The sequence below is a fragment of the Eutrigla gurnardus genome, assembly GCF_963514095.1.
Source record: "Eutrigla gurnardus genome assembly, chromosome: 8".
Taxonomy (NCBI): Eukaryota; Metazoa; Chordata; class Actinopteri; order Perciformes; family Triglidae; genus Eutrigla; species Eutrigla gurnardus.
Genome location: NC_139922.1, coordinates 23015165 through 23042621, shown reverse-complemented (window position 1 = coordinate 23042621; position 27457 = coordinate 23015165). Strand labels below are relative to the sequence as shown.

Sequence of the window (27457 nt, the reverse complement as noted above, 5' to 3'; positions counted from 1 at the left end):
CAACAATCAATGTCTTCTCCACTGTAATAAATACAACTATGGCTCCTTTTATTTAATTATAAGCCTATAATATGTGTTTTTTGTAGCATGAAATATTTAAATTCCCCAAATCCCTGACCTCTTAGCACAGTACTAATACTAATGGTCCGAGAAAGGACCAATATACAGCTAGCTATATTTAATTAAATACACATAGATATTTATTCTACAAAATGAAAACGATGAATTTGAAAGATTCAAAAGCTTACCAGACATTTCATCCAGCTCCCTCCTGCTGCAGGTGTTTATAACGCCTCATATAGGGGGGGTGTTGTTTTGTCCTACAGAGGAGAGAAGTGGTTTTATTGAGGGAGTGAGTGACCAGAGGAGGAACAGCCACTGGGTGGAGACAAATACTAACTGATTTCTCCAACCTGACCCTGAACCTGAAAAGCTTTTTCACAATAGATGTATTGACTTTGTCATAAAAGGAAAACAAGTTCAAATACTGGGATTTTTGGGGAAGATTGCATCAACGATATTCTGCAGATCTTGAGTAGTTATGGAATAAAGTATGTCATCTTGAGGAATATGACAACAGTTGTACTCACCAATGCATCATTTGCTCTTACTTTGCCCTTGTTCGACTAGACTTGTTTTCTTCAACTCTAATAGGAACCGATAATTGTGTTATTGGTTCCTATTTAAACACCTTGTAAAACTAGGCCTGAATAATAAAGAGTTTCTTAATATTCCTGCTCTATATTCAGTTAATGTATATATTTATTTCAGTAGTTTTACTTTGTGATATCTCCTAACATTATCACAGTAATGAATTCTTTTTTGTAAAGGAATCTCAAAACTATACCATCTAAACTATAAGAACTAATATTAGAGGTTGGATCAGTTTCATTCAGGTTCGATTAATTATCTTTGGGAGCCCAGATGTTCATGTGAATCTTTCACCTTGAATTTTGGTGTCTGGATTTAACCAATCCAATTTCAACAACGCGATTTTTCTCATGAAAATGACGACTGAATCTGACCAACTTGAATGCACTTTTCTGTATATTCAACACACAAAAAAATACTTAAGTGTTGAAATTGGGCTGCCACTAATGATTATTGTAATTATTGCTTAATTTCACTGAAGTTTCCCAATTACTCAATTAATAATTTAGTCTATAAAATGTCAGAAAAGAATGAAAACATCTCTAAATGTTCAGTTTATGATGATACAAAACAGATAAACGGCAGCAAATGATTGTTTTTTCCTTAAAAGGGATTATTTGATCATCAAAGTAGTTATTAGCGTCCACTAATTGATTGACTACTCATTGCAGCCTAAATTATTTCTCCCTTAGCTACTGTAATGAAGAGCTTTAGTCAGTTTAAACAAGCAGATTAATGGAAATATAGAAAATAAAGGATCTCCCATTGTGTTTCCCCCAAAAAATCACCACATTTACATCAGACACATGCTTTAGGTGGAGTAAAGAAGAGACTGAGTGAGACTGAGTAGTAAGAGATCATCTGATCCCCATTTTTAATCCAATAGTTTACTTATTATCAAATCTGAATCAGCACACAGCAGCAACAATCTGTATTTTAGCTGAAAGAGCTGTAACACACTGCCATTTGTCATGTTGACAAAAAGTTGGTGCAATGAAATCAGATGTTTCTAAAGTGTTTATTTTGGCAAGCACCATTCGAAATAGAGCAAATTTGTCATGTGCTTATGTTATGTGATGAAGAATAAAATTAAATACCCATGCAAAATTCCCTGTGAAATGTACATACGTATCTTTATTGCAGGAAGGTTAAGTGTCACTGAAATCTTACTGATTCCTCATTAAATTATTTTTTTTTTACTTTTCTTTCCTCTTTTTCTTTTTTTCTTTTTTTTAAAACTTGTACTGACTTATTGTTCTGTCGTCGTTTTTGTTTGTTTCCCCCTCATGTTTGTTTGTTTCAGTTTTCGGTCTATTCACCAGCATCGGTTAGCCTGTAGAAATTTCAAGATAATTATACATAGTCGTCTGGAAATGCTTGGCATGTATGGAGTTACATGATTTCCTCTAAAATCATACATCCGTACAAAATCAAAGCGAGTAAAAAACAAACAAACAAAAAGAATAGATACAAATCAAACCAAGAGGATCAAATCAAAGAAAAATGTCTCTGTGCATCCTGATATTGAACTGGAAAAAATCCCTCGTCACCTTGGATTCGGTTATAAAGCCTGTTTACACGTTTCTTCCTCCACACACGTCATTTTTAATGTCTCTTAATTCATCCTTATTCTCATCGTTTATTATTGAAAAGGAGCATCTGGCTTCCTTTTGTCGTACGAAACAAGAGGAGAAATCCTCAAGTGTCTGTTGATGTGGCATCGCCCGGCTCCTCACGAGGCTCCGATCGCCTACATGAGTCTAGTGTTTGAATATTAGGTCCACGAGTCTGTCCTCTCCATTTACATCTGGACACAAAGACGAGGTCCGTCCCGTCGCATCGTGCCCGGTCCGACTCACACGGTGGTGACCCGCATCACCACCTCCCGGTTGCCGGTGGCGCTGATCCGAGGGTCGTTGGGCCTCAGTTGGCTCAGGATGTGCAAGATGGTGTATCCACAGTGGTGGTTCAGAATAGTTCTTAACCTCCTGCTCTGTCGCCCGCCGCTGCTGCTGGCCAGGCCGTGAGGGTTTCCGCGGGAGCCGCGGGCCCCCGTCTTGCTGGAACTCAGCGGGTCGCCCAAGTCCTTTGATTTCTCATAGTTCAGTACTTTCCACTGCTGATTGACAGCCTGCCATCGTTTGAAGATTCGATACACAGACGAGCCCTCGTGGATGATGAGGCCTGGGCAGAGAGAAGAGTGAATGATCTGCTTTACAGCACACTTAAAATGACAGCGATCAGCATCACATAGGTGGGAACATTCCATCTCGCCCCGTGGACGAGAATAGACAGTTGGCAATAATCACGGTGCAGATATCTGACGCCATCTGTCCGCAGTCTTACAGGGAATTTACACACCGACATTCAACCAGGTTGCGCCGAGAAAACAGAATTTCTTGTTCTCCTCAAAATGTGCTTCTGTAATGTCGTCGTCAGCGTCCTCGCTTCGCACCATCTGCTTATTTTAGTTTGGTTTCTGTGTAATTATTTGAACTGAATACATCTTTTTTATTTTGTCCTTGCATAATGCAACCTATCTTTATAAATATATATGTTTTGTGTTTTCGTTGCATAATCCCTTCATGCTCTGTAACCTAAACCTTCCATCTCTTCATGTGATATTCTCATACAATCCGTCTATAACTGCTGCGGAATCTATTTCTAATACTGCCGTGTGATTTTTTTTGGGGGCGCCCACGTTATCTCTTACCTATGCAGACGATATCCATGAAGCCATACATGCCGTAGCAGATTTGGAAGAGCAGGTCCTGGCGTTGCCACTTGGCCGAGGGGCTGAGGGAGGACCAGATGAGCCAGGAGATGCTGGCGATGAGGAAAAGGGAGCCCAGAATAATGGCTGCTATCTGCACCTTCTCTATCACTGTCAGAGAGATGGCCTGCCACTGGAAGAGAGGAGAAAAATGTCTCAATGAGTGATGGTATTCAAGTTCTTTACTCAAACGTACAAGTGAAAGTACACTCAAAATCCCGTCCAAAAACAAGGTTCATGTTTGCTTCCTACGCATTCATTTTTGTCTTTTCTTAGCACCTCGTCCTCACCCCACATGCTTTTATTCCAGCACAAACTCAGCTATAAATCTATTATGTAACAGTTCATGTTTGCAAAAACTATTGTTTCACTACCGATACACACAAATACAGATGGCAAATGAAGGTATAATACGGTCTATTCATATTTAAAGTGATTTTTATTCCAACTAGTACTTGTGCCAATGAAAATAACTGAAAAAAATGAATAATTCAACGGTGGAGTTTTAACAATCTTATATAGTTACTTTAGTCCAGCGGTTCCCAACCTAGGGCTCGAGGCCCCTCCAAAGGGCCACAAGATAAATCTGAGGGGTTGTGCAGATGATTAATGGGAGAGGGGGAGAATATTGGACATTTTTAAGTATTTAAATGAGAACCAGGAGGAGCCCCAAGTAGATAATTATTTCAACTGTTAATCCATTACTTTTAAGGCAATTATTTCCACCATTTTCTTTCATACTGTGCAAATTGTGATGACTTACAAGAGTTGATGGTCCATGAAATGACTCCGAGTAAAGCCTAAATTATTCTGGTGCTCCGATGAGCAAAGATTTGGAATGATTGTTTGATTTTGATGCGTTTCGGGTTTTCCACTCGCATCTCAAGAGTGTGGAAAAGAAGAGATGACAGATAATTTAGTTAGCATTGATTCAGATTTTTCAGTACTACACAATAAACGGTGCTGTGAGTGATTTATGATCTCTGTTCTACTCAGCGATGATTGTTTTTCTATCTCTTCTATCTTTTAGCTAAATATGTAACACGTATGCCCATTACTATTAGAGTTTAATTTCCTCCTACTCACAAATACGTGGATATATTTTTAGAATCAAATTAATATTTTCTATATTTTTTTTTTAGTGGAGCTACTCAACAATATTTCCACGTAAACCCTCCCAAAAGTATTGAGTGTGATCATAAGCATGATAATAAACAATCTTGATAAACGTATCAGGTGTTTTAATGTAAAATCTTAATCTGTAATAGCTGTTAAATGAAAGTATTGGAGTAAAAGTACATCTCTGTCTTGGATGTTGTGTGGTAGAAGTGTAAAGCAAAAAAAAGGAAATAGTGTACTGTACTATAAATTGCACATGAGGGAAGTGCTTGAGTTAATGTACAGTCCATGATGAAAACGCACGTTAACAAATATCTCACACACACACACACACACACACACACACACACACACACACACACACACACACACACACACACACACGGCATCTTCTCAATAGGTTTTGGCTGCCTCTGAAAAGAAGGGCAGAAGGACAGTGACGCAGAGGGAAAATGTGTCAGCGCAATATGGCAAACAGTCCTCTCACCACAGCGTCGGCCTGAGATTTGTTCTAGCGAAGAGTGTTGGGTTCGACGCAGCGGCGCTTATACGTTTTATGTGTGTTAATATGAAATGTCTGAAATGTTAAAAAAAATGTTTTACCTCCCATTAAAGATCTGAAATTTGGATTTTAGATACAAAAAAAATAAAAAATAAACATACACCTGACAGATCATTACAAGGTTTGTGTGCTCTAGAGGCCACTGTCATGTTCATGTTTTCACGTTGGCCACCGTAGTTCTCCCACAGGCTTGCACACGGAAAAGTTTCAGTTGGTTGCAATGTGCCACCTCGCCACTAGATGGGGAAATGCACCTCCACCACTACATTTCAAGTTCTGCAACTAACCAAGAAGGAAGTGTGAAGCCTTATTTCCCCTCAGTTTTTCTCTGTGTTCCAATCTGTAACTCTACAGATTAGCTGGCATGTGTTCACCCGTCATGTCACGTTACCTGCAGAGGGTTCTTTGTGCTGATGGCCAGCACCTGGTACTTGAAGTAGCAGAGCTCGCAGCTCCAGGATCCCCTCTCGCTGATCCAGCGGATGAGGCAGGGCTGATGGGTGCAGCGTACCGAGCCGTCACAGCGGCAGGGGCTCAGCAGCTCGCCCTGCAGCACAGAGAACACAGCGTGATGAAGTCAGTGCAAAACAAACAGAGTATTCAGACATTCTTTAAAAATGTATTTGGATATCGTTCTCACTTGTTTGTTTAGCCCTGCTAAGAATACAAACAGAGATACTGCTTTAAATACAAGAAATTGTGTTAGAGACTTTATATATATATTTATTTTTTTGGTTCCTCCCATTGTCTTACAAAACACAATTTCCCCCACAAATAATATACTAGTATTGAAACGTCTTTAAGTGTGTTTCTGCCAGATAATTAGATGAGAATATCGATACCACTCTCAACTGCAGGAGTGGCAATTCTTTTAATTCGCTGGAAGCACTTTTTCCCAAAATGAGGAACTATCCCTTTAACCATTACAAACAAGCAGTTTCAGGGGAGGCAGAAGTGAACAAAACTTGACAACATTCATCACATTAGATCACATTAAATAGCCTAGGGGGCGCCTTTCCCCATGCTTTGTCTGAGGGGAGGCCCACATTCTCAAACCTCTGACTTTATTCAACATTATTTTTCACAATGTGCGTCCCTTTCCTCCATATATCTTTAAGTCCTTGTTTTATGAGTGGATTTGTGTTTTTACATGAAAGGTGATACAAGTGTCCTGGTTACAGTTCAGCTAACTGAGGGTTGATTAAGTTTGTGAGTTCAACTGAAAACACAGGAAATGATCTTAGATCATATCTTAGATCATATACGGTTCATCAGACTGAACTAATTTGTGGATTTATTAGAGTTCATATAATATAAGTACATTTCATTTTACTGCAATTCTGCAAGAGATGAGAACACTCACTAATAAGATCCACATATGTTGCGTTTCTCAAAATGGCCATAGTGCTTCCTCTGCTTTTGGTAAAATATTCCTTTAATGACGGGCGGTCCACATGAAAGCATCTTATTGATAAAAAAAACATTTTGATCTTTTTTTAATGCAAGAAATCTCACAAGAGATGGCTGAAATAACATATAAATACTAGCCGAGAATACAAATTATATTCTCCTTTCAGCAAAAAATAATCCTCCTTTTCTCCGTCTAATAATTCTGTTAAGAGTGTCTTAGAAAACACGCTGGTGTCTCTTCAGCACCGCTCCAGCACCTGAAGTGTGTTGGCATATTCGCCACATTAAGGATGACCACATTCGGGCTGTCATCAACGCTCAGCATCAAACATCCATTTTGTCAGGAGGCTTAAAAATCAACTGGCATTCTTTGCCTCAGATGTCAGCAAAGTTCTCACTTAATGAAACGCGAAAAGAAAAGCAAATCCATCACCCGTCACGACAGAAGGAAAGCTATTAAAACCACAGTGTTGGGTACGTCAGTGTGGCTCATTGGTGAGTCTTGATGTCGATTCACACAAACTCGGAGCAGACCTCCATCTCTCTGACATCAAACATACATGTTAGCCACGTAGCGGTCGTTACACAGAGCCCTTACTTCAATATTGGTTGGGCTAGTATTACGCGGCTCCAGCGTCCTTCAGCGAGGCACAATGAATGGTAATCCTGCCTGTCAACTTGACTTAAACAAACAAGATATCACGTGTTACTGAGTGAGTTTCAGATGTCAACCTTCCACCAAACTCCCAGGAATTCAGTAAAACAAATTGACCTCCAAATTTCAAAGTAAAACAGAGCACTACTGGGATTATTAACTGCAATCTGATTCCTGCATTTCAAATTAAGAGCCCTTACTGCTGTTACTGAAAAGGTAATCGTCTGCTGCTTATTTATAGTATTTCTGCATGCATGCATGTCATACATTTTCACATATTTGTTGACGTATTAAACAGAAGGACTGGATTTTCTCTTTTGTTGCAATAAACATTCTAATGATAGAGTGGGATCCGGCTCAATTGATAGCATAACAGCGGCTTTACAGCCTAAAAAGGTTGGTTTATTTTTATTTACAAATGGTGACTCAGAAAACATTTCGAGTCATTTGCCAGCGGATTACCAGCGTAATCAATACAGATTTCATGCACCGGAGGACGGCGTTGACACAACGATGCCTCATCTTTTTTTCCTGTCTGTCTACACTCTGTCGCTCCCCCATCTGGCTCGTTTGACCTTCCCACTTATAATAAAAGACTTCAAGTGTCCCGCTGCATAAAAAGATTGGGTAAGCAGATGAGCCACATGCCACTCATAAACTTTAAAATAACTTGCCTGCTGACATTATAAAGATAACACGGAGAAGGTCAGAAGTATATGGGAACCTAAATAAAAAAAACGTATGAAAGCAAACATTTCTAAAATGTCAAGCTGTCGTTGGAAGGCGTGCGTGTGAGGAAACATTTTCCGGCTGGTATGAGGATGTTAATGTCAACGAGAACAAAAACAAAAAACAAAGTCCTTTAAAAGCTGCAATTATGCTTTTAAACCAACCACCTTGAAAAGAAACCGTTTAAGCAGAAAATGTGATAATTATATCTCAACGACATCAAATCAAGAGCTGCTATATTAATAATGAATAAGAGACACAATATTTCAGAAAGTGATTTTCTCGACACAAGCGTCTAATTATCACGGTCAAGTAATCAAATGTGTTTATAAGTCAAAATTCATGTTATTTACATTCAAAAATCCTGTCTCCTGAATACGTCCCAGAATGGAGGTTCAAGATTCAAACGTTGTTTGATGTTCACATCTATTGATCGCCGTGCTCACAGAGCACAGGTTGCACATTTAGTTTTCGGAAGACCAAGCTGAGGGCGTGAAAGATGTTTTTTTTTTTTTTTATGTACTGAAGTCAAAATAATGACTTTTAGGTGAAAACTTTGTACAACCGACAGCAAATCTTGTTTTGTGCTTCATGTGGTAAAAAAAACATGTTCTGCAAATTAGGTCAATGCAAAGACAGGCGCAGTTAAAACAGAAAAACTACCAGCATCACGGTCACATTCTGCAGTTTAACAGTAACGCTGCAATAGTAAAGATCCTAGAGGGGAAATAGAAAATCTATGCAATTGAACTGAATCAAAATCAAATTGATTAAATCCTGCAGCAATCAACTAAATAAAAATAGAAGTAAAACACACACAGGCAGTATATAATCTGTGTAATGTGCCTTTTTTTTAATTTGTGGGCTCTTCCATTTGGGAGTGAAGCCCTACACCTGAAGGCGACACACAGTAAAAACACAGAACAAAGCATGGAAGGTCACATCTGGACTGGCAGGATGTGCTGATGCTCAAATAAACCTGGGAGTGGAGTTTTACTGTTTCAGTAGACTGGAACAGCAACATCACGCTTTACGCTAACCAACTTCATTTGAAAGGATAAGACCGGAGTTTTTTTTTATGTTTTTGGTTATCATCAGCAAATTCTATTAAAAGACCAAAACCAACAATGTGGCGTTTACTGAAAATCTTTAAAAAAAAATGGCTCACAAATTTTCACACATTTTTTTTTTATCAAGCATTACTGAACCTTGAGAAAATAGTGTATTTGTTGGAGACTATTTTTCAACAGAGGATTAATCCACATTTGGTGCTCTGGTGCGTATTGGGGGCAGCAAAATAAACTGGTACAAACTGGTAAACAGGAACCCAGCGTAACAGTGTGACTTTAACGTGGGAGGCGGCTGGACATTTCCTGTCTCTGTCTCACAGTCGACCTTTTTTTTAACCATGACAACGATCCCAAACAAACCTTAAACATGGTCGCATCGTAACATGTTTTATCGTCTCGTTCGTAGAAGCGGTGGAAAGGGAACTTACTCATGCTACTATCCAATTCTACTACATTTTGGATGCCAATACAGTACTTTTTAGTCCACATTATTTTGTTTCTTTACAGATTATTGATACAAAAATAAATCAACTAATAAATAATGTATTACCTGCTTAATATATGTATATTATTCTGAAATGCAGGATTCTGCATAATCAGTACTTTCACTTTTGGCACTTAAATATTTTATGTAAAAAGTAATACTTTTATGAGGACTTCTATGAGAAAGATATTAAACGAAGTAATAGATCACTTCGTTGTTGGTTTTGGCCTTTTAATGAATAGTTCCAGTAAACATGATGGCTGCTCACCACACACACACACACACACACACACACACACACACACACACACACACACACACACACACACACACACACACACACACACACACACACACAGACACTTCCTGCCTGGATGATCTGGCGTGGGTTTGTCCCTCAAGGCCACTTCACAGAGCACAAAGGTGTTAATACAGTGTGTCACTTCTATGACTAAGAAAATATTTTTCCTCCTCAGCTGTAACCTTTAGGCAACAACCCCCAACCCTCCCCCTCTCCCCCCCCCCCAGTGCTACAGACTGTGTGTGAACGTGGAAACACGCTGTTGGCCACCGCCACTTCCACCTCTACCACCCCTCCTCACTCCAGCAGCCTGTAGGCTCCAAACAAGGCCGGCCCCCTCAAGCCCGGCTCTGGCGCTGCTCCTGTGAACCACCGACTAACTGTACGATGACACACTCTGACACCTCCGACAGACAGTTAATAAGGATTCATACTCGGTTCAGCCCACAGAGCGAGGCGATTATGTCTGTAGGTAATTGGCCCCACTGACAGCGACACGATCCCGGCCTCTGTTGAGACCTGCCTGAATAATGAAATAACAATAAAATGGCAAACGTGAGCAAACACCTCCGCCCTGCGCCCAAGGAGGTGTGAGGCACTTCTGTGCGCCGTGGAGGCAAAAGACACAGAGCTAATATCAGAGCCGATGTAGTAGTCGAAGGGTTTCCCCCTCAGTGCTTTGTTTGCTTTCTCTTTGTCTGTAGCTAAAAGAGGCAGCTCAGAGCCATGTTGCACGATGAGTCACCTCGCCGGAGAGCCCAAAGCCCCGAACATCAACCTTTTATTAAAGGAGGATCTTTGAGTGGGCAAGAGAGCAACCCGGGGGTCGATCCCCGTCTGTAACATCAAATGGCTTCGCATCCAAAACAAAGCCGGTTTACACTCCCGTCCTGTACTTCTCCGGTTTACTTTGTCTCACGAGAGACAATCCCAGGCAGATGTCATGAATTAGCTCATGGGCTGTAATAACACTAGGCCTAGAAGTGACTAAATGGTAATATCCATCTGTGCTCCAACAGGATTTACAGTGTTTCTAATTATCCCGGGCTTCAGGACTACCTGCTGAGCCAGGCGGCACAGGTTTCTGCACATCTGGTGAGATCGACATTTGGCCACGGACCAAAGAGATGCACTACTTATTGTTTTACTCGGGGCTCTGGGACAAAAATCAAGTGGAGAGAGACAGAGAGACAGAGAGACAGAGAGACAGAGAGAGAGAAGGGAATAGAAATAGATCACACGGAACAAAAAAGGATGACAAATTCATTCAACTTGTCATTTCTGGTCACAGTCGACACCATTGTCTGTCCAGGAACAGCGTTTTGTCACACGATCGATCGCCGATCACGCCGTCCTGTGACACACGCGGACAGGGGGACAGTTCATTTACATCTACAAAATGTTTGTGACTCATGCATATTCAGGCCCTCTCACTCTATTTGTCATCCCGCAGACCTAATTGGCTAACTTTCTTTGTTGCTATGCTGGCCCGGATCTCAGATGTGTGTGGGAACTGCTGCCTCTACACCACTGATTAGCTTAGCTGTGAAAACAGTGTTATTTAGATAACCACATCACTGAGCAATCATCTGGGAAAAAGGGACAATATTTGCCTCTAAATCCAGGGTTTAGAGGCAGAGGGGAGTGATGACACGGTGTGCACATTTAAAGCCCAATGAGGCAAATTGGGGATTTTTTTGGTGTATTTAATTAAAACTAATTTGACTATTTTTCCATTGCAATGTTGACTCCATCATAAAGGGGGTATTTAAGGGGAAGGTGGGAGGGAGAGAGAGTGAGATCTACTGAATCAAATATTCACACTTTGTGATTTGCTACAATAAAAAAAATCAAAATGGCAGATTACAATAAAGAACTTTAGGGGGGAAAAACAGGAGCACTTCCTGGAAGAAGGCAGATAAATGCCTGCATGCATGCATGGATGGTGGAATGGCTCTCCACGGCAACACAAAGGCTCGGCAGCACATTCACAGCACAGACAAACAAGAGGTGTCTGAAGGCATCGGTAGTATAAGGAAAGCATCGGGGCTGCTGCATGTCTACCTGCTCTGGGCCTTGGAAACAGATCCGGCACTGGGGGGTCCGCAGGCTGCTGGCGGTGCTGGCCAGAGACACGGCGTCCAGGCCCACTTGCAGCTTGGGCTCCTTGTCCTCGAACGCCAGGCTCCGGGGCCGGGGGTCGCTGCCGTAGTACTCCTCCTCGTCGTCCCGGGAATGGCAGTCGACGAAAGGCGGCCAACCGCAGCCGCCCATCCCCAGACCTCGCATGGTGGCGGACCGTCTCTCTGTGTCTGGGCCGGACTGGGTCGAATCGGATCGCATAAACACCAGGACTTTCAGTTCGTTAAAAAACATGCGGATCCGATACTTGAACATGTTTGGCTACATAAAGAACCCAGCAGACTGGAATAAATGAATGGAGTGTTGTCGTCGCCTCTCCCTGTGTTATTACTGGTATTATGATTATTCATACAGATGTGTTCATTCTCACATTAAGTGGAGATCCAGAGAAATAGAGGCTCTCGCCCCACTGATGGCATGTGTGTGTGTGTGTGTGTGTGTGTGTGTGTCTAAGCCAATGCGGATGAAAGATTTTCCCTTTCAGCCGGCCGACACACTCTTTCAATATTCATCACTCAAACAACTTAGTGAACGCTGCCTATATAGATGCATCTTTCACCGCACCCCGAAGCAAGGAGAGAGAAAACCCCCCCACTACAACAACTTGTACGGGCTTTGATCTCCACGGTCCATTCCTCTTCAAAGACACCTTTTCTCGGTCTTGCAGCAGAAAACAGCCTACATGTTTTGCTACCCGAAGCAGAAGACGGCGAGAGAGCGGACGAGTGGAAGAGGCAGCAACACGGAGCCAGCAAACAGAACATGGGGTGTAAAACACAACGAGCTGCCATCCACGCAGTCACATCTGGGACTCTCGTCGAGAATCATCATCCAAAAAAAACAAACAGCAAATGAAAAATGAAATGGAAGTTTGAGTTGGATAATTCTATAAAAAAAAATGTCTTTTTTTTTTTATTGTCCCTCACTGTAGCATCCCAAGCGTCAGATCATGGTCCATTTTTTTCTTCCCTCCTCTTCTCTCTCTCTCTATTTCATCTCCCTCTCGTGAAGCCTCCACGAACAATCCGAGCCCTTCACCCCGACGATCCACGTCGAGATCAAAAACACAATCCTGTCCATTCCTCTCAGAAGGAAACACGGCAGCACGAAAACACCCGAGGAGCCCGACGCCTCACCGTCTTCGCCTCGATGTCCATCAGCATTTCGTCGCGAGCCCCCCCAAAAAAACGGTCAGATGGAGAGAGAGAGGGGGTGGGGGTGGGGGGATAGAGGGAGGGAGGCTGGAATAATAAAAGGCACCCTGCGATGTTTCTAATTAGAGAGAAAGATGGGGGGAGACGTATGGCGATGTCTCCGCATCCGAGAGCAATTACACGGCAGTAATGGCATTGATTATTGGATCAGATGGGATGGTGGTGATGTTGCTGCTGGCGCTGATTTTCCTCCTCGAAATGGTCGGCTTGGAGATTGAACCAACGCAGCAGCTACTTCCGGAATAGGGAGAAGAAGAGGGAGAGAGAGAGAGAGAGAGAGAGAGAGAGAGAGAGAGAGAGAGAGAGAGAGAGAGAGAGAGAGAGAGAGAGAGAGAAACCTGTCATCCTGTAAACAAGTCGGTGTTTTTTTTTTTTAATCTGGTCATCCATTCGCCTGCTGTGGGTGATGGTGTACCTCCCCCCAGTGCTCCCAGCAGCTGGGCTGGAAAGGAGCAGTGGCTGCTTTATTATTGACCGGCCGCCGCTGTCCAGGGTGCTGATCTCCCTCTGCTGACGTGGACGCTGCGGCCACACGAACCTGGGGGGGCGCGCGAACTACGAACCGGACCTGGACCTCTTAGGGCGTGCATGTGTGTGTGTGTGTGTGTGTGTGTGTGTGTGTGTGTGTGTGTGTGTGTGTGTGTGTGTGTGTGTGTGTGTGTGTGTGGAGGAATGTCTATATGGTGTGTGCCAGAGCAGATGGATTATGTATTATAAAGTAGCAGTAAGCAATTTACTCAAGCAAAAGTACCAATACAACAATGTCAAATTCTTTGTGACAAAAAGTACAAAAGTATTCAAATTGAAATAGACTTAAAGTTAAACTGTGCACAATGGCCCATTTCAGAATTATGTATCATAAATGATAATATTAGTTATGGCATTAATGTCTTAATCACTTTAATGTTGCAGGTAAAGGTGAGGCTGATTGTATAACGCTGGGTAGCTCTACTCGATTACAAACATACACTTGCCCGTTTATTAGGTATACTACTGCAGTAGTTTCTAATAATTCAGCCACACACCAAACTGCAGCCTCCGAAATGATCATAAAGTTGAATCAACATCCCTTTAAAACAAAGATATTATGAACATTATACCCTTTTTGAAGGGAGGGTTTAGTATGGAGGACTGTTTTATGTATTGGATTGGTTTGATCTGCAAGTATTATCAGTGAAATGCAGGCTGTACTACTACTCAAAGCATCAAAAGGTAAAAGTACTGGTTTTAATTACTTGATATACGGTCAGCAGTGGTGAAAAGAAACAAACTACATCTACATAAGTGCATGTACTTCATAATCATTTAGATATTCTTGTGCTTTACTGGAGTATTTCCACTTTCTGCAACTTCATACTTCTAGTTCTGCTACATTTCAGTGAGATCTATTGTCTTTTCCGCCATTATTATTTGACACATTTCAAATTGCAGAATATGAATATGCGGAATATTATTATAAGTTAAACTACCCTGCAATGTATTAAGTAATTAAAATGAGCTCCACATTTACCAGCCACAACCTGGACATCAATAACTACAATCCAATAACATAATGCTCTTCTAAAATGGCCTTTCTGCATGATGTCAAAGATCTAACTTGCTATCAGCGTGCTCAGACCGATACTAGCAGTGCAACCACAATACTCAAGTTCAGCATGTCGCTCGTCGCCATGTCAGCTCTTCTGAGACTGTAAACGAAGCCCTAAACAGCAGAGGAGCAAACCGTCTCAGAGCAGTTTCTCAGAATGGCGAGACAAGGTAATTAGGGAAACATCAGAGGCACAAGACCAGAGGTCACAGAGGTCACTTTAATCTGCAGTTTGCAGAGGAAGAAGCCACTTTACTGCCTCTCTCTCCCTCTCTTTCTCTCTCTCTCTCTCTCTCTCTCTCTCTCTCTCTCTCTCTCTCTCTCTCTCTCTCTCTCTCTCTCTATTCTCCTCCATGGCAACACTTCCCTAAAAAGCCCCCGTCACATTGATCTTGATTGATTTTTCACACTCTGCTTGTTACAGATATGGATTTAAGCATAACACTTGATTTGATTAGCAATTTATATATATATATATATATATATATATATATATATATATATATATATATATATATATATGTGTTTGTGTATTTGGTGATTCAGAATTTAAACTGAAGGATGAAGTGTTCCTTTATAGATTTAGAAAAACCTCCTACGCCTTAAGCTAAATAAAGTGTTTTAAACCCTCTTGGATCAGCTGGAAAATACATCGTCACAGGGCTGTTTTTATGAGCTCATGAAAAGTTGCCTTTTTGAGATATAGCTGGTTCTCACAGGACAACTGCGCTACAAACACACAATTATGTTATCGAATATGATGCAAGAGTAGATCACACTACCCAAAAAGTATAGAAAGGAGTTAAAATGATCACAACCTTAATCAATGCCGTTGTAATCCAGAAACATCATATATGACAGTAAAACAATGACAGGGAACACTATACTGCACAATAAGCAATTTTACTTTCCATACATGAGTATATTTTGCTGATACTTTTACTTAATTAATGCAGGACTTATTCGTAGTGCACCGTGTAGTACTTCTACTTAAGTAAATTGTATGAATACTTCTCCCACCGCCGCATATACAATATTGTACTCTGTGTAAACTGGGTTTCATGTTGATTGTAATGATCAAACATGGAACCCTGATGATTGAAGCGGCATATTTTGTTATCATCTGAGCAACTATTGACATGTTCATCTTTCACACATATTTTGACCAACATACATTAGCATTATTTCACACCTTAGGGGGGAAAAACTGTTCTGCAATGTGTGTGTAATGTATGCTTCCATGATGGCACATTGTGTGGGAGGGTTATTTTATGATGCTTCTGTGTGGGGGGAGGGGTGGTGGTAAATGCTAATGAGATGATCTTTAAAAAAAAAAAAAGCCTGTGTGTAATGGTGTCTGTATCCAAAGGCCTGAATATAAGATGAAGAACATGGGAAGTCACAGTTGTGTTTAATGTGACGTTAACATGAACAAGCCGTCACCAGACTGATTCTGACCAATCTAGCAGATATCCCTCCTATCAGTGTCTGTTTACGTTAGTAGAGCTCAGCCTACCTGTTTGAACCGCCGTTCCCTGCCATTCACGTTGAAACGGTGTGTAAAAACACTCCTCAAGGCTGTCGAGTCTCTGGTTTTATGTAATTTAACCTTCTGAAAAATCACCGCGTTGTTTATTTCATCGCAAATTACTGTATACAACCCATTAAAATTTGCGTGTTGATATTTGCGTCCGAAGCGAGCCGGTTCTGGGTGCGCTTGTTATTTATGTCCGGCTGCTCCCAGTTGTCGGAAGTGGGCCGGGTGGAGCTAGCCGCTAATATAAAGTTCAAGAGATTCTCATTTCGGTGTACGCCGACCTCATTAACAAGCACACTCTCTCGGCATTACGTTCCCTTGGCTGCATCCCATTGGTCAAAAGTTCTCTGGCTGGCTCTGATTGGACATTGTAACCAGGAAGCGGTGAAATAAGCAAGCTTGTCGCTCAACGTTGGTTTACGATCCGCAATTGAATGTATAAACTGGTCAGAAAACAACTTCAGACGTATTGGGAAAGTTGAAAATCATTAATTTATGGCAACTCACCTGAAATTCACATAAGCCCGAGGTCTCACTTTCAGCCAATCGTTGACCTTCTTTATACTTTGGTTCCGCCCTCTGAGCTGTCAATCACAACAGAGCCAAGACAGGTTGGAATAGATGTTATTACGCCTGGACAAATAGTTCCTAACTAGAACTGAATTTCAAACTAGAATCTGAGCTAGGAGGAGGATTTTAACGACGGGGTGAGTTGGCAAACATTTTCAGGTAAATTCTGTAACGTTTATTCAATTTGGACAAAACGTAAACAAACAATCTCCAAAATCATGCTATTTTGCTAAAGGTTTTTGTAAGCTAGGTGGTGTTTTTCATATAAATGAAATTGTCAGGGTATATTTTGCTTTGGTCAAACTTGCATTTGTTTTACTAACACTTGGAGTATCTGTTACTTTCATCTTTACATTTAAACTGACTTTCTAATTCAACAATTTGATGATATTCCTTTGCTTTTGCTATAATAATATAATAATGTGTTTTACAACACAAACATGGAATACTGACATGCAGCTAGAATAGGGAACAGGGACAGTGCAGGTACAGTTCAATCATTCATTTCAAATGTGGGGTTGGATGAAGGCTCCTACAGGGAGGTCCAGGTCCAGGTAAAGCGACAAAATCAGAGTACGGGTTCAGGCTGTGGAAAAAGTAAATGGGCAGCTTTAACGGTCTGGCAGGGAATGAACTGGGCTGGTTCATAAACTGAGAAGGCCAGGCAACCACAGAGCAGACGAGTAAAGTGTGAACAGGTGAGGAGGAGGTGCGTGGGGCAGTCAGGTGATGGGGAAGGCAGGGAAAGTCTGAGGGCATCTGGTGGATGGATGGAAAATGGCAATGAGGGGGACGTGGGGATTGGAAAATGTGGCCGGAGTGGAGGGACGGAGAGACAGACGGTGACCAATTCTGTAACAAGAGCTCAGATTGCCTCATATTAACTCCACATGTACTTTTGAATAGATTTTGCACGGCTCAAACATGGTAGATTTGGACTCTAAGCATGCGAAACAACACTCATGGGGAGATAGCAGTACGAAAAAAAAGAGAAATACCACTTTCAGACATGAACGCTCTGATTAACTCCCTACATCACCTGTACTGCCCTTCCATCTGAGGACTAACAACATGCATCCCTGCTCTGTTTCATTATTGATAGACCATATTGACCCGTTTGTCTCCCCTCACTGATGAGAACGATGCGCCTTCCTGTTTGTCCTCGCGGAGCTATGAGAAGAATACAAACCCATTAAACCACACTGGTGTTTATCCTCAGTGATCCCGTTGCCATCGTCAGACGCGACTTCCACCGTAGACGTAGCTGTTGTAATAAACAAACAACAAGCAACATTTACTGTTTCCAAGTTATGGATGTGAAGAGGTTTAAAATGGTTGAATTATTTAGAGGGCTCTGACCCGAGGAACCACTGGACTGAACTACCTGACTGAATATAAAGCAGTTAAAATTAGCTCCACCTCAAGCAGCTATAAAAGTAGAACGCTATAAATGCATTGATGCATCAATATTAATAATGCTATAATGATATATCAGTCATGGTGACTACATTTTTGCACATTGAGTACTTTTACTGTAAGTACATTTGGCTGATGATACTTGTACGTGTGCTGTTAATTGCAGGACTTTGACTTGTAATGAAGAGTCTTTACGTTGATACCGAAGGGTGTTGATACTTCCATCACTGAATAATCTTTGAACTAAGTCGTTTCTCTCTCCAGAATAGATGATTGCTTATAAATAAACTATGAGATTGAGGGCTAAAATGTCTGGATATAAAATGTAAGAGTGCAGCTGTCATCCACGTAGCTCTCCTAAATATGGACGTTTATTTGTGGAACTTGATAATAGTGATCGATTGGTTGATTTCAGCTTTTTATTCAAAGACTTATAGCCTAAAGCTGAATTTTCAGACATTTTTAACCAAATTCGAATTGAAATTTTAGCTTTGAGATACAGAAAATAACGCAATATCACTACAGATCAGGATATATTACCATTTATTCAAAGATACTCCTCTGAATAACCTCCGTTCCAGTTGTTGCACTATTATCTATAAGTGTCTACCTGAGTTACTTTAGGTGTTGCTTTTTACTTTTCCATGTCTCATTTTAAATCAGCTACATAAAATATTAAAATATGGCTGTGATATATATACGTAATGTAAAATAACCAAGTAGCTTACATTACATATACAGTATGCGGCAGTGCAGTGTGGAGTATTCTTGCAGCGTTGGTATTTTGACCTGTGTAAAAGCACTTCCTCCCACCACAGAGAAAAGGACTATTATAAGAAACAATGTATCGGTTCCATACTGATCTGAAGGCTGCCTCAGCTTGCCCCCCCATGCTGAAAAGCTATACATAATTAGTTCCGCCTATAGGACAAGCCCTTGTGAAACCCATTCACCATGGCGCTGTGATATAATGGACCAAATGTTTTAAGATCCTGCCTTTTCACGCACTTGCAGAGTCCATGCTATATCTGTGAGGGGACAGATGGTCATCCCCGTTGGTGCGATTCTCCACAGCTTCTCCGAGCTAATACACCCGGCATATGGACGCGCATCACAGGGTGGGGACTGGCACCGGGCCCTCAGGAGAGCACGCTGACAGGATAGGGGATTGGATATGTGGTGCAGTTTTCAGAAAAGAAAAAAAAAATGCTGGTCCCGAGCCACCGGCGATACTCAAGACCCAAAGCCCTGACCAGGCACATTTCACTTACAGAAACGCTCCTGCGTCTCAGTCAAAGTGAACCTGTAGTTGCTCCCTGCAGGGTGCACCGTCGCCAGCGATCAGGTCATGCCTTTTCATGAAGGGGGAGCAGCGGTGATGGTGACAGTCTGCCATGGGCCATTAGGAGGAGCTCGGAGGAGCGGTTTATTCTCATTTAGGACAACCTTGGTTGAAAGGTATCTGGATAATCTCCTCATGTGTTGTCTCTATTCCCCTATCAGAGTGTACTTGAGCTCTCCTTCTGCTCTGCCACCCCCACATTACTGGACCCATCCCAGCTGAAAGGATTAATGGCCTTCTGAAGGAATATCACGGGGAATCAAAAGCCCACTGCTTGAGTTAATGCATTTTAAGGCTGCCGTGCTGATGCTATCCACCTTCAACTTGGACACAATCGATCTGTAAGACGGCAGACGGTAGAAAAAAGCGACCGCCGTGTTTAGATTCCTTGCCAGTGCTGAGGTGTTGATCCAGTCAGAGAAGGGCTGAAATAACAGCTAACCAAGAAGAAATGGCAGCTCTAGAGACTCTGTAGTGCCATCGTGTGGTGAAATGTGTCACCGCAGCCAACCACAACCAAGCACAATTTTTTTTTGTAGCAAACAGTGGTGGAAGAAGAAGTCAGTGTCTTGTAATGAAGTAAAAGTTGAACTGCTACAAGAAAAAATCCTGCATAAAAAAAAAAGAAACACCCAGATTAATTAATGTATAGATCAATTTATTGATACAGCTGGGAAATGTGGGGTTGGTATTACTTACTTTATATACTGCTGGGTGTCATTATCTAAATAAGTCATAAAGTAGATGATATTTAATCTAAATATGCAAAGTGTGTAAGCTGTCAGACATATGTAGTGGAGTTTAAAGCATCTGAAATGTAGAAGTAAGAAATAAACTAGCAATGAACGGAAATGCGCAAGAACAAGTGGCTCAAAATTGTACTGAAGTACAGTCCACGACTAAGCTTCAGATAGAAAATAAACTACTTTCAAAAGCAAAAACAACACATTTACACCAATCAGAGTGCATTTTGTTGGGAAAAGACTTAAACAATGACTTAAGTGAAACAGTTTCCAATTTGAGGTTTTATTATTTGGAAAATGAAGTCTCAAAAATTCAAGATACATTTGAATAACAAGTGCACACAAATTCAAAGTGAGGTTTAATATACGGCATAACAATGCTTAAGATCTGTCAAAATGTTTACACCAGCGATGACTCAGCAGCAGGAAATTCATATCACCCAAGTTGACAGGTTCAAGTAAGACATGTAGTTACAGCTCGTGTTAGTCCTTTAAGTTAAAAGCAATTCAAAATGAGAAAAATGTATCTTAAAAGAGAGCATTAATGAGCAGTGATTTATCAACAGGAAATGTCAAAACATCGAGTTTAGGCAGCAAAATGAAATCATCAAAACTTCAAGATCACGTTAGCCTAATGTGCATCCTCAAACTTAAATAGTGAAAATATTCAACAAAGTTATTTTTTTTTTACAAAGCATTTAACACTGATGAACAACAAAAAAAGAGCTGATGGCAACCGAGAACAAAAACATTCCACAACAGAATAATTGTTTTCAAAATATGAAAAAGAAAAATAACTGCAACCAAGAGCACATTATCACAATTAACACTATTAAAAACAAAATTGGGTTTGCGATGAGCTGTTTTAGCCAAATTTACCCAATTTATTCAAATCAAACAGTACTTTAAATTTTTTTTTTTTATTATTTACTGTGATTTCTTCCAGTTACACAGGAGGTGCATGATGGGTACCTGACTCCACCTCTCTACTACCAGAATCTACACTAAGCAACAACACTGTGACACAAAAGAACATTAAATACAGGAAGGGTGGATTATTGTGGCCGTCGAAGGCCTCAACTATGCAGGCAAACCTCCCGACTAGAGGGGCAATAACATGGGAAACCCATCCAGAATGATTTCTAAAAGATTATGTACAACATCAAGGCTGCAGTCCGTTGGCGTTCTTATATCTCCGACTGTTAAAAGTTAGTTGGCTCAGTTACAGTTCATAAATATTTTGAACCTGAATGCCTAGCAACTACACTACCTCACACCTACTTGCTTTCTAATCATGTTTAATCCCGGCATTTGGAGAAAAAAACACACACAATTCAAAAACTACTTTACAACACATGTACAGTATTTGCCTTCTTTTGCCCCCCCTCGGCTGACTTTGATCACAAACTCATCACGCTGGACATGTTTGGGTCTACAGCTCCACACAAACGGCAGCGCTGGCCCGAGGACTACGCTTGTCGTTATGCGGCGCCACTACATTAGAGACGAGAGGAGAAGATTCAAGGTGCATACACGTTAATTTGTTGGACATGGCACAGTCATTTGGTGCGTGGAACAAAAATCAATAAAAGAGGCCGTTTGTCTGTGCAGGCGAAGGACACATGCAGAGATGTCTCATCCCTTGTTACATAGTTGGAAACTAGCAGGAAATCTGGTACTCAAATCAAGGCTGGGTCGCGATACCAACAAGTCACACTTCTTGGTATTACAAGTTATCCTTTCATACACAAGTATCCAGTTCTTCCAGTTGGAGCTCTGGCAACGCTTCTGGACAGGTTGTTGTAAGTTTCTCAGTCTCAGGTGTAGGTGTGTGTGTGTGTAGGTGTGTGTGTGTGTGTTTTGCTTCTCAGCTGCTGCGTGCGCTCGTCCATTCTGTGTGGTTGTGATCGGTGTGGTAGTGTATGCTGGCGCGTCTGCCTCTAGATGTGCATGATACTTATGTGAACCAGTGTGTCTGAAACTGCATCTACGGTGCTGCGTTGCCTACGTGGGACAGACTATAGGAAAGCACTTGGGTTCGCTCTCGGATCCTTCTGGTTCCTGTAGCGCACGGCGAGCCACACTCCCAGGATCTGTTCAAAGACACGACAGGCAAACAAAAGATAAACGCGACAGAAAATGGTACAAAAATAATTTATCAGCCTAGCCAGGAATATACAATATACATATCAATTTATTCACACATTGAATCTTGTCAACCACTTTCATGAAGCAGTTTATGCTCCTCCAGAATGGATGGCGTAGCAGTTAATAAGCTACGATAGCTTCCTCCATTTTGGAATCTCCGACTCTCCGTCCCCTCAGAGGTCAGCGCCATCAAGATTTGCTATCGATTTAAGGGTGCAAACATGCGCGTCAAAGTGCACCAAAGTTGAACTTGATAGAAAAATATTTGCATGGATTTTTCGGCCCGACCAGCAAGTCCACTGACTGAGGAAATGCCATTAAAATGAACTGATTTTGACACAAATGTTGTCATTTTTTAAAAGCTGCCGTGATTCCAGAAGAGCAAGAAACCAGACTCCCAAACTTGTGAATACTGTATCAATTGCGCAACAGAAATAAATCCCAATTTGAACTTGATGGGTATTTTCCCCTCCAAAAGTAGACGTGGGAGTGTGTGCACATCCATTTAGCTAAATTTAGCAATCAGCCCAGTAAGCGTGCAACATTAAACTCAATTCAGTGTCTTTCTCTTTTCCTTAAAATACTTATTAGGCTGATTTAATGAGCGGAAGGTTAGCAGGTTTGTAGACCGTGAACTCACCTCTGTGAAGCTGAAGAAGAGCCCGACACCCCCGAGGATCTTCAGAGCCTCTGTTGCATGATTCAGCATCATATCCCCACAGGTATAACAGCCAGTGTTCTTTTTGCATAACTGAAGGGAAAGACGCATAAAAAAAAGAAAAGCCTTTTAGTCTTTAGACAGTTTGTTGGCTAAGCCAGTATTAGATACCAAAATCTATTCTGAGAACTACAGAAAATCTCTAACTTAACTTAACCTGGTTAAGGTAAATGCTTTTGTGACTTGTGTTCAGTGGGGCATATTGTGTAACAGGAAGTATACCGTGAAACAGCAATATTTGTCTATGCTGCAGCTGAAACGTTTGTTTTAAAAACACCATATATACCACCATATGTGAATCAAACAGTAAATAAAAAATATAGTTTTACTATGGAACAACTAAATTCAGCAATTGTGCTCTTCAAATAAGTTTTCTTATAATAACACAGTCCAACAAATCTAATACGGGATATCAGTGACGTACCCGAAGATTCCTCTATTCACATATTTTAAGGCAGATGACTAGTGGTGACTTGTGTCTATTCAACTAACCTCCAGTTCAGGTGTGCTTAACATTTCTTTTGATATCTTAGCAAGTGTTGTCTATGTTTTTCCACCTTTCAGACCTCCAATAAAAGGTGCTTCCTGTTCACCGTGTAAATGTCATTTCAATAAGCAGTGCATTTAATCAAATTAGAAAACAGGTGATGCCATTCCCCTTCTGCAGGCCATATGGCAACGGACTCAGACCGCCATTGCTGCAAGTCTGCCGGCTGGTAGGTCACCTCCCTCAGTGGCGCACATGCGCAGACACCCAGTTGTGGTTCTGGGTCAGACCACCTCGATTCTCTCTCCCGAGTAAACACGTTTGTTGGGGACGAGGCAGCGGCGGTACTGAGCAAGGAAGTAAACATACTGTTGAGCAAGAGAGGGATGTGAATGGTTCCTGCTTCAGGGCTAACAAAGGTTGGTACAGCCATTACGTTATTATTCCAAAGAAGGGGGTGCACTGCTTCCTGTTCTGGACCTGCAGGTTTTAAAAAAGGTACCTTCGAACAAACAAGAATGCTCAAACTCAGACAGCCACTGAGGCCTGATGCAGTTTTCCCCAGTGGAATGTTACCACCTGTGCTGGATACAGAGTGCACCCACAGGGTCTGTCCCTGATACTGGTCCCATCAGACTGCTGGAGGGGAGGCCCTGGCAGCTTCCTCTGCAGAGAGACCTTCTCTCTCTCTCTCAGCGCACCCTAAAGGGTCGCCCAACTTCGCAGCTCAGTGAAGAGCCTCTGTAGAACTGAGGAATGACTGTGGTGACGTATGTATTAAGTCGGGGCCCCACATACGTCACCACAAATCATCTACCTTAAAAGTCTTCAGGTAGCTCACTAGGGGCCTGATATCAAAATCCTATATGTGTTGAACCTTGCTCCTCTTCTTTAAGGAACAGAAGTTATAGACATAACTATATATTTGATGAAAATGTTGATATTTAAGACTCACGGCGGGGCAATTTTGCAAGTCCTGATCAAACTGTGCCCGACTGGCGGTGACGTTGAGCAGCCCACAGCAGTTTAGCTGGCTCTCCAGGTCCATCTTGGTCTTGTTTTCCAACATTCCCCAAGCAGAGTTCAGGAGTGCCTCCTGGAGAATAAGACAAAACAAAATGAGCAAAAAATCTTGCAAAAAGTCACTAAAATGTATTCATTAGTACGTTTTATTAATATGCCTTACAATTAACATGGACGCAGCGTAAGACATTGACTGTTAAAACTGTGTTTTCCCACCTGCTGCCCACGATTCATTGCCAAGCAGGAACAAGAAACTCCAAATTGGAACAGGAAAACGATGAAAAGAATCACCATGTACTGGGAGCAAGAGGTCAAAGAAACAACAGTGCAAAAACATGGAAACGATGGCGTCACTGAAACATGCAACACAAACACATTTCCCAGCAACCCGATCATCATCTGCGTCATCATCAATTCCAACGAGGGGAAAGGATACAAAGAAAAGCATGACTTGGTGGTGGTGTATTGCTCCGATGAGTCCAACAATAGCGATGAGCAGCAGGAAGACGCCCACTGCAATGACCCCTCCAATGATGTGGATGCTCGACACCAAGCCGAACCCCTTCCCCCATGCTGCTACTCCAATCAGCAGCAGGCCGACTAGCTGAAGGAAGCAGACAGAATGAAGTTAACCGGCGCAAGATGGTGTTTTGATTACCGAAAACACCAGGGGAAGAACAACAACACAAAGAACAGGCTGACTAAGATTATTATTACAATTATTCACATGGCCTGGGGTAATGAGACTGCTAGCCTCTAGGCATTTATTTTAATGATTTCAATTAACTGAAACCAATTAAAACACTGAGCACTTATGTTTCTGTAATATTAATGGCTTAAAATAACTGTCTTGGCATTACAGAATTCATATTTGTCATGTCCGAGCCAGCGGGATAATTTGAAAGGAGTAATTTGTCCTTCTTGTCTTTACAAGTCTTTACTGTCGTAGCTGGCCTAATTCCACACAGCAACCACAGCATCACACTTGTGACAGCTACAGTGACTCAGCTGTCAACATGATTGGTGGCGTGTGTAAACGTTCCAAAGTTTTCTGACTGGGTAGGGTGCAGGTCCATTGTGTCACAACAGCAGGCAAACTATGCGACGCAGATGTCACTCCCACGTCTTTCACAAAGAGCTTACCTGGCAGATTTAGAGTCAAGACATCAGGCAATAGTGAGTAAGACAAACACAATCAACAAGAAGTTTTTGACTCAACACTTGATATGAAAAACTTGATATGTTAGTTGTTGACCGGTAACAAATAGTAGTGTCTCTGATAGGAATGCAAATATGAGGCACAGAGGCAATTACCTTTCACAAAATTATATAACTTGACTGCAATGCAGTATGACAATATTGCACAAACTACCCTATAATACAATCAATTTCCATCCCTTATTAATATGATTAATCCATGATTTGTTTGGTCTATAAAGCAAATATAACCATTAATTAAGTATTATAGGAGACACAGAAATGCAGAAACATGTCACATTTAAGAAGCTGGCATATCACACGATTAATCAATTATCAGAAATATTGTTAATTTGATGCTAATGGAATAAACGTAACATTTTGTCTCTGCACAATATAGATTGATGTAGACTGACATGACAGATCAGCTGATGGTTTATGTACCATTGCCCACCATCAACCAACAGCTATAACACTTCTGTCAGATTAGGCAGCAGTAACAGTGAGAGCCGAGAACAATATAAACAGCTGTATGACAGGATGCAACCCAACAGCCCTCTAACACCTACAACCTTACTTTAAAAGTGTTCGCTGACAGACGATTTTCTATTGTTTTCGGTCCATTTTTAGGCTCGAGTACTTGAACATTGTAATAAAGGGTGACTCTCATATTTTGTCTTCCTCGTCCACATAATGTGAAGGAGTTACACAGCCTTAAAAAGTCACCATAACGTTTTAATTTCTTACAGGCTTCCTTCACAACGTTTAAACGTTTATAAATGGGGTACATTTACTGGTGGGCTGGGATTCAGGACCCAACCATCAGTTGAGCTGAGGCCAACATGTTGACTAGCACAACTCACATGACCGACAGACACACAAACACATGATGACCTGATTAAATGTCGTTGTGGAAGGCTACTGTGGCCGATAAGGAGATGGGAAGGGAGGAAATAATCCATTCAAGCATGTCACTTTCATTTTTAGGGAGGTCGAGCTAGCCTCACAGCTAACGGGAAGCTTCCATACACATAATGGCGATAGCTAAAAGGGTAGCTACGGCTAGCTAAAATCACTACATTGCCGTGCTAGATAGCTAACGTACACAATAAATGTCTAATGTTTAAAAAAAAATGGGCTCCATACCATTAATCCGTCTGCAAAATAAAAACAGAGAAATGTGAAACAAAAGGCGAAAAGTCATCCCTCTGCGCCGCGGCTACATTGCGAGCTAACATTAGCCGTTGACGCTACGGCAGTTCATTTCTGAAGCTAGACAGGCTAAGATAACATAGCGTTTGCTAAAAGTTAGCATGATGATCCATTTTGTGCACTCACCATGTAAACCACGTTCAGGGAACAGAGCGCATTTTTGGAGCAGGTGAAACCGCCACAGACCATATTCGACAAGCCTCGAATGGATAAGACTTAATAAAAAATAATCAGTGTCGTCGGGCTCGCCGGAGCGTTAACGTCTGGACACAAATGTTTTTGGTCAGCGGAGAGGGCGTGTCCGATGACGTCTGCGCCGCATGTGACGTCGGGGTGTCGACCATATGTCATCTTTTTTTTAGGATC

The 27457-nt window shown here is 41.6% G+C and overlaps 2 protein-coding genes across 2 annotated transcripts; both read right to left on the bottom strand.

Moving 5' to 3' along the window:
* Window positions 1–1491: 1491 nt before the first annotated feature.
* marchf9 (membrane-associated ring finger (C3HC4) 9) lies at window positions 1492–12468 on the bottom strand. Its single transcript, XM_084015728.1, has 4 exons — window positions 11819–12468; window positions 5497–5652; window positions 3365–3557; window positions 1492–2835 (listed from the first exon to the last, which is right to left on the bottom strand). Exons 1-4 carry the CDS (start codon window positions 12149–12151, stop codon window positions 2507–2509), a joined length of 1011 nt encoding a protein of 336 aa, XP_083871854.1. The 5' UTR covers window positions 12152–12468; the 3' UTR covers window positions 1492–2506.
* Window positions 12469–20573: 8105 nt separating this feature from the next.
* tspan31 (tetraspanin 31) lies at window positions 20574–27385 on the bottom strand. The gene is made up of 6 exons (XM_084016163.1): window positions 27218–27385; window positions 25119–25286; window positions 24899–24979; window positions 24615–24755; window positions 23095–23205; window positions 20574–22399 (listed from the first exon to the last, which is right to left on the bottom strand). Exons 1-6 carry the CDS (start codon window positions 27278–27280, stop codon window positions 22325–22327), a joined length of 639 nt encoding a protein of 212 aa, XP_083872289.1. The 5' UTR covers window positions 27281–27385; the 3' UTR covers window positions 20574–22324.
* Window positions 27386–27457: the final 72 nt, after the last annotated feature.